Here is a 13103-nt window from a genome sequence, read left to right on the forward strand (position 1 = left end):
CTCCATTTTTAAGGTTGCACGCACAGCTACAATCAGTGCGTCAACCAGCGTCTTTTCGTACGCAGTTGCAGAAGTGGAGGAATCCTCCTCACTCTGAAGAGTCAGGGCACGTGGTGGCAGACGAAGCATGGTGACCCATGTCCGCAGGGGCCAAATCAGATTCAGGATCTGATGAGACAGATGACGCAGGGGAAGGCGGGGGGGCGCTTTTTGCTAGCCCGTCGCCCAAAAGCCACCTCCACCCTGGACAGCAAGGACTCCAGTCAGTGCATCGATGGATGGATGGGACCCGGAGTCCCTGCGGCCTCAGAGAGGGGACCAGGTGGGAAGATGTGCACCAAAGACTCCATGAGTCACCAGGGGGACCCCTCAAAAAAGTGTAAAACACTGCCAAGGGACAATCCCCACCGCTCTAGCAGCCCACCCAGGTTGCCAGCCACAGAGCACCAATCGATCCTCAGAGAGCGAGAGGACCCCACCAGACTCACCACCTAGCAGAAACCAGGCACCGCAGCCATCAGGAGAATCTGCACTGAACAGCAATCAGGAAATGAAAAGATCCAGCAGTCAGCACCAGGGAATGAGCAGAGGCTCCCACCACCGAAATCCCAGTCCAGAGGGCTCCACTGTCATAGCCACTGCGAATTTTAAATGGCAAACCACCGAAAAATGTCTGCCGGACTACACAAACATGGTTGCTGTGCATTAAGCACACAGGCTACAAGAAAATAGCAGCCCCGCGCAGCACTACAACCCTCCTAGGCCTCAGAAAAACGGCCCAGGCAGGAAGGGGGGCCAGGTAGGAGTCCCCATTAGGTACAGCCTCTCCCCCACAGCCGATCGCCGGTGGCACCTGCCCCCCAATCGCCAGCACCCTGCCCCCACCGTAGGCGGTGGACCGGACCATCCCACAGCCCCAGCATCAGTGAATGGGGGGAGGGGGGGCGGACGGACAGGGGCGAGATAGCTCACAGGGACCATCAGGTACAGCCCCTCCCCCAAAGCTGATCACCAGCAGCGCACCGCACTGCCCCTATCGAAAACACAGCACCCTGCCCCCACCCTAGGCGATAGACCAGACCTCCCCACAGCCCCAGTGTCAGTGGAGGGGGGCTCGCAGGCTGGTTGGTAAGTTGTGACTGGAAACTCCTTGCCTTTTTTTGACATGCGTTTGCCCTTCCAGTGCTCCTTGCTGTTAAGACCAGTTGTAGGTGGGGGAAGTGGCCATTTTTTGTACTGTTATATTGGTCAGGCAAAGCACTGGCCTTTGCTGCCATTGTGCAATGTGCTGGGTGTTTAGTGTGACCCTGCGCCTTTAAGGAGGGGTGGGCTCCCTCCAGTCACCGGTCCTCCATCAGAATACATGTGCTGTCGCACTGTGAAGACTATTTAAGGTTTGGTAGGAGTTAGGGTCTGCAGATATTAGGGTGCCTTGCCGTGGCCCGCAGCTTACGCATGTATTTGCAAATGTGTGCAACTAAACCCTTGTTTTGAACGCATACTGTTAGTTTAATTTGGTTGGTAAGTTGCGACAGGAAACTCTTTGGCTTTTTTTGACCATCAGGTACAGCCCCTCCCCCACAGCCGATCGACAGGGGCGCACCCCCCCGCCCCCATCAACAGCACAGCACCCTGCCCCCACCCTAGGCAGTGGACCGGACCACCCCAAAGCCCCAGCGTCAGTGGAGATTGGGGGGTGGACGGATGTGGGACGAGATGGCCCAAAAGGGACCACCAGACCAATAAGGGAGGTGCCTAACTGGAAGGAGGGGAACCGAGAGATTTGACCGCCCCATGGAGGGGCCCATGTCCACTCCAAAACCCTCCAGGAGGAAAGGGGGAGGGGCAGGTAATTACCATACACCAGAAAACAGGCAGGCACGGCTCCAGACAGAACCCCCTCTCCATCAAAATGGGGGCTATCGGTCAGGAGGAGTGACCTCGTGAGGCGTTTAACTCGTAGGCCAGCCCCCGTCCGGTGGGGCTATGTCATGGCCGACCTAGCATGGAGCTGTGGTCTGCACGCACGTTTGCTGGCCAGACTGGGATGACTACTGGATCAAGATTTTCCAGCCCCTCGCCCAGTCCGGCAGTTGATCTCACAGGAAAAAATCCAGCAGAAAAAAAATTCTATCTAAAAAGAAAAAATTGCCAGGACCAGAGATCCCAGCAAGGAACTAGTGTCAGGGTACCAGGAAATCAGACCACACAGGGATGCAGGTAAACTAAAGCAGTTTATTGAAGCAAAGAACAATAAACGCACAGCAAGAGTGAGGAAGTGAGAGCAGGAACAACCCGGGATCAAGTCCAAAAGCGAGTAGTTATCCAAGCCGGGGGTCGAGTCCAGAAGCAGGTCGTCTGCCGATGCGGGGGTCGAAAGCCAGGAGGGTCGTCAACCAAGCCAGGTCATACAAGGAGGAACACGGAGAACAGAAGACTGCTAGCAGAGATGCACCTTGGAGCACAAAACGCAAGGGCAAGGATTGCAACCCATCAGGTGATATAGTCAGGTGTGCAGCATCATCAATGTGCAACACCTAGGCCGCAGGCAAGTGATGGAGCAATCAGTTTATAAGAGGCAGCAGTCTGCACATGTCCAAGATGGCTGCCAACAGGAGGGCAAGGTAAGACCATGACAGTACCCTCCCCTCAATGGCCCCTCCTCCGTGGAGCAAAAAACGGTTTCTGAGGAAAGTGAGCAAGCGCGGGAGCATGAACATCAGCGGAGGGAACCCAGGAGCTCTCCTCAGGACCATAAAACCTTCCAGTGCACCAGGTATTGAACCTGACCTCGGAACAGACAATAATCCAAGATGCTGCTTACCTCATACTCCTCATGATTGCCCACAGGAAAGGGACAAGGGAGAGGAAGTGAAGTACAGCGATTGCAAACAAGTGGCTTCAAAAGTGATACATGAAAGACATTAGAGATATGCATGCCGGGGGGAAGATCAAAGGCATAGGCCACCGGGTTCACCTTACGGAGGATGTGAAAAGGCCCAACAAAAACGGGTGTCAGTTTTGGAGTGGGCACCCTGAGGTTGAAATTACGGGTCAACAACCACACCTTCTCCCCAAACTGGTACGAAAGAGCAGATAAACCTCTCCGGTCTGCCTGGAGCTTCTGACGCTGGGCAGAGACCCGTAAAGACTCTTGAATCTGCACCCAAGAGGAAGGGAAAGAACAAAGATGATCTTTCTCAGCCGGGATGTCCTGTGGCGAGAACGACTCGGGCAACACTGCAGATTAGAACCCATAATTGGTCATGAATAGAGACAATCCAGAAGACGAGTTGATGATAGAGTTCGTGGCAAACTCCGCCCAGGGTAGCAGATGAACCAAATTGTCCTGATGGTCAGAGATATAGCAATGGAAAAATTGCCCCAGAGCTTGGTTGGAATGCTCAGCTGCACCATTGGACTGCGGATGGTAGGCCGAGGAGAAGAAGAGTCGAATATACAACTAGGAGAAAAAGGCACGCCAGAACCTAGAGACAAACTGAGTCGTCAGCCAAGCCAGGTCATACATGGAGGAACAAAGAACAGAAGACTGCTAGCATAGATGCACCTTGGAGCACAAACGCAAAGATTGCAACCCATCAGGCGATATAGTCAGGTGTGCAGCATCATCAATGTCGGACATCCAGGCAGCAGGCAAGTGATGATGCAATCCATTTATAAGAGGCAGCAGTCTGCACATGTCCAAGATGCACTGCCAACAGGAAGACAAGGTAAGACCTTGGCAACTAGGTCCTTTCTCCTGACTAGGCAGAAAAAAAAACGGAGTACCTATAGCACAAAGAGGTAGTACACCCCCTGGACATACCCATAGGCATAGCCAGACTTTTTGTCTGCCTAGTGTCCTACTCCTGTAGGGGGCAGTATAACCCAATGGTTAAGAAGATCAGAAGCTGTCCCCGTCAATGAACAAAAAGAGAAATTTCTACCCCTGATCGCCCACAGCAAAAAGTAAGCATCCCGGATGGAAGGAGGAGAGCAATGATCGACCTGGCAAATTCCACGCAGAAAATTTGAACCCACAGGAATACGCTATGAACTTTTGGATCCAGAATGGGAAAAACTCCTTAATTTGGCCTGAGAACTGTGAGAAAGGTCAAGCAGAACCCTGAAAGAGTTCGTGTGATATTGAAGCACTACTGATACCGCAGAAGGAGCTGCTGGACAGCAGCAAGATCACATTGAGAGTATGAAGCAGGAAGGAAACACAGATTGCAAATTTCCAATATTTAGCCAGGGAAGTAACACTCTGGACCTAAACATTTGCGATTTCCTGGTACTAGAAGGCTGGAAGATATCCCTCCACTACATCAAATAGGGGGCAGCCCATCACTGAAAAGAGGGCGGAGACAGACTTCCTGGCTTGGGGGACCACAACTTCCAGTGAAAGTTTGTTCCAGATCTAAGGGGGACAAACAAAACTTTTCCTAGTCTCAGGAGTAGGTGGTCTACCTGTAGAAATGCAAGCCTTTTTTTCTAATGGAGGAGAGTATGTACCCCCTGTGATTTCCCTGTTGTACTTTTTAGAGGCACCAAGTAGGCATTCTCCCTCAAAGGGCTGATGCTCGAGTCATTTCTTGCATGGGAGTTCTGCTGATAAGTACCCAAGCTAAAGAATCCCGCACATATAGTCGTAGAGGCGCATCCTGAAGATCTGGTGAAGCCTATCTGCCAAGATGTTCACACAGTAGTGTAAGGCCACAGGTAAATAACCTAGTTGAGGAGTGGAGGGATCCATTAAGATGGAGCTAAGGTGATGAGTGGACTCTACTGATCTGCTGCTAGAGGGGGGGGGGGGGGTACAGTACATGATCCAGTCCAAGTATAGAATGATGACAGGATGTATACCGGTCATCATTCTATACTTGGACCGGATGATATACTGTTTGGATAATGTATGTAACGCTTGATGTCTAATATAAAAACTTTTTAAATAACAAAAGATGGAGCTAGAGTCTCAGGCCATGTGCTTAGCAGCAAGGGTCAGGGAAACTTCCATTGAAGCAACAGCCAACTGCATAGAGCCTTAAAGAGGGTCCCTAGCCTTGTGTCCACTGGGTCCGGAAACCTTTTTTTTTTCCTCTAAATGAAAAGTATCCAGGTAAGACAAAAGACGGCAGGGTGCACTACAGGGACAATAAGAGCAGCAATGTTATACCGTCTAAGCCAATGTATAAGACGACTTTTTAACCTTAAAAACATCCCCCAAAAATCGGGGCATGTGAACCTAAAGAGAACTACTTTCTATAGTTTGTTTGGGCCAAGCTGGCCCAAAACGAACGTCCCTAATCTGTCAGCCCGCTGGATGTGCGGTAATACTGTATGTACTTCAGCTACATAAGTATACAGTGCTGAGAATCAAGGTGAGCGATGTATTCTATAAATGAATACAAAGCCTGCTCAGATTGGCGGAATCAGAGAGACGGGCTGATGTTTCAACCTCTGACTCCGAGCTGGCTTTGTATTTTTCTTTAATATAATATATTGCTCGCCGTGTTTGGCTCAGCACGGTATACTGTATGTAGCCAAAGCTACGGTACATAAAGTATTACCATACATCCAGCGAGCTGACAGATTAGTGGGTGTAAACAAAACGGCTGCTAGACAAGACCCCATCATGGCTCCGCCAGCGAGAATTAAATATGAAGCAAGTTTCAAACTTAAGGTTGTAAACTTAGCAAAGGAACATAATAATTGTGCTGCTGCAAGACAATATGGAGTAACAGAAAGGATGGTCCGAGACTGGAAAGCAAATTAAGATGCATTAAAGAGTATGCAAAGGATTAAGTGTGCATTAGGAAGAGGCACCCCACAATGGCCAGAACTCAAAAATCATGTAGCAAACATGGTGCATGAGCACTGTCAAAATGGATATGTAGCAACACAAAACCTAAATATGTTTGTACTTTAGTGGGCCAAATCTAACCCAGATCACAGCAAAGGATTTAAAGCCAATGTATCCTGGTATACTAGGTTCTTTGAAAGACAATCTAGTACTGAGGCAAGACCAAATTGCACAAAAATGACCTGCAGATCTCAGACGGCAAAGTAAGTAACTCCATCGATATGTAATAAAACAGCACAAGGAACACAGCTATGCGTTCGGTACTATCGGAAATATGGATGAAACTCATATGAATTTCGATATGGTTAGAAATAAGAATGGGTAATTCAAAAGGTACAAAAAAAGTGTTAAATTAAAACAACAGGACATGAGAAGTCCAGTTTTACAGTGGTACCAGCATGTACAGCTGATGGTGCCAAACTAAGACCAATGATTATTTTTAAAAGTAAAAAAAACAATGCTGAAAATCAGTTCCCTGTTGGAGTTTTTGTACATGTGAATGAAAAAGGCTGGATGGATGAAGAAGGGATAAAGCTATGGCTTGATGGATTTACACTGTTATACAAGCTGGACACTCACTACTTTACATTGTAACAAAATGTCATTTCTTCAGTGTTGTCACATGAAAAGATAATAAAATATTTACAAAAATGTGAGGGGTGTATACTTACTTTTGTGAGATACTGTATGTATATAAATATAAATGCAAAGTGAACGAACAGAAGAAAAATCTAAATCCATATCAATATTTGGTGTGACTACCCTTTGGCTTCAAACCAGCATCATGTCTGCACTAATGCACAAAGTCAGGGATTTTGTAGGATTAGAGTCAGGTGTATGATTAACCAATTATACCAAGCAGGTGCTAATGATCATCAATTATCATTAAATGAAACAAACACGTGTGTAGGAGGCTTAAAACTAGGTTAGGAACAGCCAAACTCTGCTACTAAGGTGAGGATATGAAAGACCATTTCATGTCACAGGTCATACACCATGGCAAGACTGAGCACAGCAACAAGACACAAGGTAGCTATAGTGCATCAGCAAGGTCTCTCCCAGGAAGAATTAAAAGCATACTGGGGTTTTAAGATGTGCGGTTTAAGCTCTTTTGAAGAACAAAGAAACGGGCAACACTGGGGACCATAGATGCAGTGGTCGGCCAGGGAAATTCTAAGGATTTCCAGCAGTGCCATCAGCACAGAACTAGCGGAAACCAGTGGGACCCAGGTACTGTCCGGAGAAGTCTGCACAGAAGGTGTCTTCATGGAAGATGTGGAAACAAGGTGAAGCAACTCAACTATGCATGAATACATAGAAAATGGGGAAAATGTCAGCAGGTGCTTTGGAATGATGACCCAGCTACATGTAGCAGGAGGCAGTTTGTTCTCCAAAGGCCTGGAAAGCTGTACAATAATTAATGTCTGTACGCAACAGTGAAGCATGGCGGGGGTTTCTTGCGAGTTTGGGGCTGCTTTTCTGCAAATGGAGTTGGAGATGTGATCAGGATCAATGGTGTCCTCAATGCTGAAAAATACTGGCAGATACTTATCCATTGCACAATACCATCAGGGAGGCATGTGATTGGCCCAAAATTTATTCTGCAGCAGAACAATGACCCCAAACATACAGCCAATATCATAAGAACTATTTACAGCATAAAGAACAACAAGGTGTGCTGGAGGTGAGCCCTGATCTCATTATCATCCAGTCTGACTGGGATTACATGCAGAGACAGATGGATTTGAGGCAGCCTACATCCGCAGAAGATGTTTGGAACAACCTACTTGCTGAGTTCCTTCAAAACCTGTGTGTAAGTTTACCTAGAAGAACTGATGTCGTTTTGAAGGTAAAAAGGGTGGTCACACCAAATATTGATTTGATTTGGATTTCTCTTCTATTCATTTACTTCTTTTATTTTCTCTTTTTACTCATTTTGCAAATTGATAAAAATAAAGTATTACCCACTTATATTTCTGAAACCTTTCGTAATTTCAAACCTGCCTAAATCATTTTCACAGTACTGAGTAATATATATATATATATTTTTTAAATATTCAAAATATATCTGTCCACACTTACTGCTTGCCCTCGCTTGCCGGTTTTAAAACATATTTATCAAAGTAAAGTCGGACCAGGCGCTCCCTCTCGTCAAGTCCAGGAAGGTCGAAGTTGACAATCTCATCTATTCGATCATTAATGGCCCAATCAAACTGTTCTGGCTGATTACTGGCCAGTACCAACATAAACCTGGAAGAGCAAACACAGCTTTACTTAGTATTCAAATTGTAATCTAAGGACGAATGTTACTATTGAACAAATACTGTACAATGCACTCAGTCAATCCAAAATTGTATTTTTACGAACCTGGAAGTTTAACAAACGAAAGGGGAGTTTTGTCTTTCTCAGGGGAAAATAGAATTTTACTTACAGTAATATTCTTTGCCCTGAGTTTATTGAGAGACAAAGTTGTTGTCTGAGGACCAAACATATACAAGTTGGGGTTATGCTGCCATTTAAACGAGTAGGGACACACAAAAAGAAAAAAAAAAAAAAGCAGCTTGGTGGAAGGAGTCATTCTCATTTCACCTGTACAATCCTGACACCTCAGATTGTGCATCTTATTCAGTAGGGTCATTTTTCAACCTTCTTTACCTTAGCCATGTCTCTGAGCACTTTTACACCTTGTACTTCTGGAATCTGGACCATCCTGCTAGGTTGCAGTTTTACAATTAGACTTTTCTGACCCATTTTATCTGCGGTAATAAAGCTGCCTAATAATTATGCACACCTGAAAGTAGAAATATGGCCTCCCAATAAAGTAAAGCATGGGCTGCAGAACTTAATTAGAATTGCATCTAAACTTACAGTTTTCTTTTGGTCCCTCTGCAAGTTATACAATTTAATAGTGATCAGACACACCCCAGCAGCTCCTCCTGTGCAGGGAATAGCTCACCACACAGAGCCCGAAAATCGTGTAATAGTGTAGTGTATTTATTCTTATTAAAAGCATAAAAAAAATTTCACGTTGATAAAGCAATAAAGTGGCCAAACACAACAAAATGGCTGGCGCTCCAGGAACCAGATGCGGCAGCATGACGTGACCATCAAGGACTGTGGAAAATTTTGCATTTCATTTGGAAATCAAGGTCCCAGAGTCGGGAGGAAGAAAGGAGAAGCACAGAATCCACGTTGCATGAGGTCCAGTGTGAACTTTCCACAGTCAGTGATGATTTGAGTCATCTGCTGTTCCATTGTGTTTTATTTAGTCCAAAGTCAGAGCAGCCCTCTACCAGTAAATTCTAGAGCAGTTCATGCTTCCGTCTGCTGACCAGATTTATGGAGATGCTGATTTCATTTTCCAGCAGGACTTGGAACCTGCCCACACTGCCAAAACTACTAATATCTACTTTAATGATCATGGCATCACTGTGCTTGATTGGCCAGCAAACTCGCTTGACCTAAACCCCATAAAGAAACTGTGGGTCAATGTCAAGAGGAAGATTAGAGACACCAGACCCAACAATGCTGATAAGCTGAAAGCCGCTATCAAAGCAACCTGGTCTTCCATAACCCTTCAGCAGTGCCACAGGCTGATCGCCTCCATGCCATGTCGCATTGATGCAGTAATTTATGCAAAAAGGAGCCTAAATAAAGTGTTGGCATAGTGAATACTATACTGTACATGGACATACTTTTCAATAATCTAACATTTTTGTATTAAAAACCCTTTGTTTTTTTTAATTGGTCTTATGTAATATTCTAACTTTCTGAAATACTGAATTTTGGGTTTTTACTAGCTGTAAGCCATCATTTTTTTTAAAATTAAAAAAAAGAAATGCTTGAAATATATCAATCTGTATCGCATATATACGAGTTTCCCTTTTTGAATTGAATTACTGAAATAAATTAACTTTTTGATGATATTCTAGTTTTTTGAGATGCACCTGTATACATATACATGATTTTTTATAGTGTTGTTTGAAGCGCTGCACTACACTGTTCTTGACTCAGACGCAGTAATAAATAATGCTAAACTTTGCTGCTGAGTCAATCTCTCCACAGGGCCTCTCTTATATCATCCCTCCTGAATTTACGGTTTTCTTTCTCCGGTTAAAAAAGCACAGGGTCCTCAATAAATTCAAAAGTAACAAGACAACCAATGGGAGGGACAACTGGAAAACATCTTATTGGCTGATGCTTTCTAGAATAAAACACACATTTAAACCAAAAAAAAGTAACCTTAATATTTTTTGCTGGTAAAAGATTGGTTTTCCGTTCTTCAGTTTCTCAGTTATTTTAAATTCCAGTTATTCAAAAATACCAAAAAAAATGTAGCTTTCTGAAAACCCCTCCCCCCTAAAACACTAAACCTATTTTAAACGCAATTTATATAAAAACGTGAATGTTACTGGCTCCCAGTGCTGCCTCCTCTTCCCCAATCTGAGTGCTTCTGTACAAGGGGTTTTAGGTGGCAAATTTAAAATACTGAAACTGCCAGTCATAAAGAAGCAATGTATTATTAATTTATTAATACATAGCTACATTAGAATGTATTTTATATCTGCCTAGAATTTAGCTGTAAATATGATCTACAGTTTTTCTTGGAAATGTCAGTTCCTGCTTTAACCTATAGATCCCACTCCCATCCAGACTCCATGAAGCTTCTAGAATTTGGTTGAATTTAGAAAGGTAGGGTGGAAAGAATGGGGCGGGTGCCTTGGGCATACTTACATGAAGCTCATTTAAGCCTTCTGTACCACTCTTCATCCTGATCTCATCCGGCTCCATCCGCGGCCCCTGCGCCTCGGATCACGGCGGTTTTGCCCTCCTCCGCATCGGGCACAGGTGGGGCACGAATGCCGGGGAAAAAATCCGGGGTTTCGATACCGACCCCGCGGCCTCAACGATCGGTCCCGCCGCGAGGCGCGATGGCGGCCGCCGCCATCTTGCCAGTGCAGGCCTCATCTTCTCCATCGGCAGCCACAGGCACCCGAGCCTCCTCCAAGTCAGGAAAGATGTTGGCGGGGGCTGGGAACCCTCCTCTGGATCAGTCTAAGGATTCAGGTACCGCGGGGTCGTTGCTGGGAACCGCTGGACAGCCTGGGGAGTCACCTGGTGGAGGGGATATTACAGCTCCCATCCTGGCTGCTATAGATGGCTGTAAAACTGCCTTAATGCTCCGGATTGACAATCTGGCCTCTGAATGTACCCTGATCCGGCATGATTTAGACAAGATAAGGGGGCGCCTGACTGAGACTGAAAGTCGCATTTCTGAGGTGGAGGATGTCACTGCTTCTCATTCAGCGCAACTTATTGCTGTGCAGGCCTAGGTGAATGCTATGGCAGACAAAATGGAGGATGCAGAGAATCGGCAGCGTCGCAACAATATCAGGGTGGTGAGATTACCGGAGAAGGCTGAGGGATCAAACTCTACACTGTTTGCTGAAAAGTTTTTTTGTGATCTGCTTCATCTGCCTCCCCCTCCCCCAACATATGTGGTGGAGAGGGCCCATAGGGTTCCCACTGGGCCTCGCCCGCCCGGGGCTCCCCCGCGCCCTTTTCTGGTCCGTTTTTTGAACTTCTGTGACAGGGACCGTATTCTATCCGAAGCCCGGAGGCAGGGGGAGCTGCAGTTTGAAAACAGCCAGATAATGTTTCCTGATTTCTCAGTGGAGACGCAGAAAAAACACAGGTCCTTTAATGAAGTGCGTAAACTCCTGAGGGCCAAAGGCCTGAAATATGGCATGATGTACCCGAGCCGCCTGCGTGTGGATTATAAGGGATCCGTCCTCTTCTTCAACTCCGCTGGGGAGGCTGCGGACTGGTTGGAATCCATTTAATCTTTTCTCATGAACCTGCTCGTTCGGATTGACTGGGGTTTCTGGTGATCTGTCCTGCTGTGCCCCCTACTTGGTGCTCCTGCCTAACAACTGTCTGGCTCTTCAATTGCTACAGGGGGGGCCTTTATCGTTCCTGCATCTACGACCCTGCCCTGGAGTTCCCTTGACTGCCCTGGATTGGATCCTCTGCTTCTGTCCCTGGGGCTGTGGAGTGGCCTACAGCTCATCGGAGCTCTGTTTACTGCACGTCGTTAAACTTGTTCTTTTTTGAGTTTGACACACTTTTTTGCCTTTTCACTTTTTTTGTTTTCGACGCTTTTTGATTTTGTTTTTTCTCCTTTCCCTTTTTTGGGACTGACGAACTGACGGCCTCTTTTTAGGGCTGCCTTTTGGGGACGCAGGTACTGCCGGCTGCTGTTCTATGTTGCAGCCATGCCTTTAAATTTTTTGCTGGGTTTTGGGATCAGGCTGGATACCCTGTCGTGTTTTTTCTTTTTTCGGTTTTGGGTATTACAGCAGGGGTGTTTTTGTTTTTGGCTCCAGGCTCCATCCAGTGGTCACTGTATGCTTTACTTATGTATATATGTTGCTAGATGTATGGATGGAGTTGGGGGATCGGGTTGGCCCTTGGGCTGTGCTTGGTCTTCCGGCTCCCTCCTAATGTCTACCCCTCTGCTGTTCTATGGCTGAGTTACTTAAGATTATGTCCTGGAATGTGCGAGGTCTTAATAATAAGGTGAAACGCACAGCAGTATTTCGGTATATTAAAACTGTTCAACCTCATGTTATCCTCCTCCAGGAGACGCATTGGGATAGGAGCAGGGTGCTTGCCTTGAAGAGACCTTGAATTCAGAGGACCTTTAACGCCACGTACTCCACGTATGCCCGTGGAGTGTCTATCTTGCTTGGTAAGAATGCACCCTGCAAAAGGTAATTACGGATCGTGGCGGAAGATATGTCATTGTTCTCCTGGAAATATTTCACTGACAGGTGGTACTGGTGAGTGTTTACTTGCCTCCCCCGTTTCACTCTCAAGTTCTGGTAGATCTCCTGGTGACCTTGGCCCCTTATATGCACCTTCCCCTTATATTGGCGGGGGATTTCAATGCTGTTCTGGATGGCGGACTGGACTCCTCTAACCCGGGTAGGCTGTCGGCCCCCGAACTCGTATCCTGGTCCTCCGCGGCTCAGCTTATGGAGTTGTGGCGCTGGAAAAACCCTGGGGTGCGGGGCTACTCCTGCTGGTCTGGGGTGCACAGAACGGCGTCCAGGATAGATCTGGCTTTTGCTAATGAGTCTTGTCTTCCATTGGTACAGGATGCCACTTACTTGGCGGGCGGTCTCTCTGATCATAATCCGCTGCTGCTGACTATGTGGGTGGGGCTTGGTGGGAGTAG

General features: G+C 46.5%; 1 protein-coding gene across 1 annotated transcript in view; it reads right to left on the minus strand.

Annotated features, from left to right (window-relative positions):
* The window catches only part of ATAD3A (ATPase family AAA domain containing 3A), a 168499-nt gene that overhangs the window by 71321 nt on the left and 84075 nt on the right, over nt 1-13103 (minus strand). Inside the window, exon 14 of the mRNA XM_082273194.1 lies at nt 7946-8113. Within this exon, the coding sequence (XP_082129320.1) occupies nt 7946-8113 (168 nt within the window). The remainder of the gene's footprint in view (nt 1-7945; nt 8114-13103) is intronic.

Source organism: Pelophylax lessonae (assembly GCF_965119305.1).
Source record: "Pelophylax lessonae genome assembly, chromosome: 12".
In the NCBI taxonomy this organism is placed as follows: domain Eukaryota; kingdom Metazoa; phylum Chordata; class Amphibia; order Anura; family Ranidae; genus Pelophylax; species Pelophylax lessonae.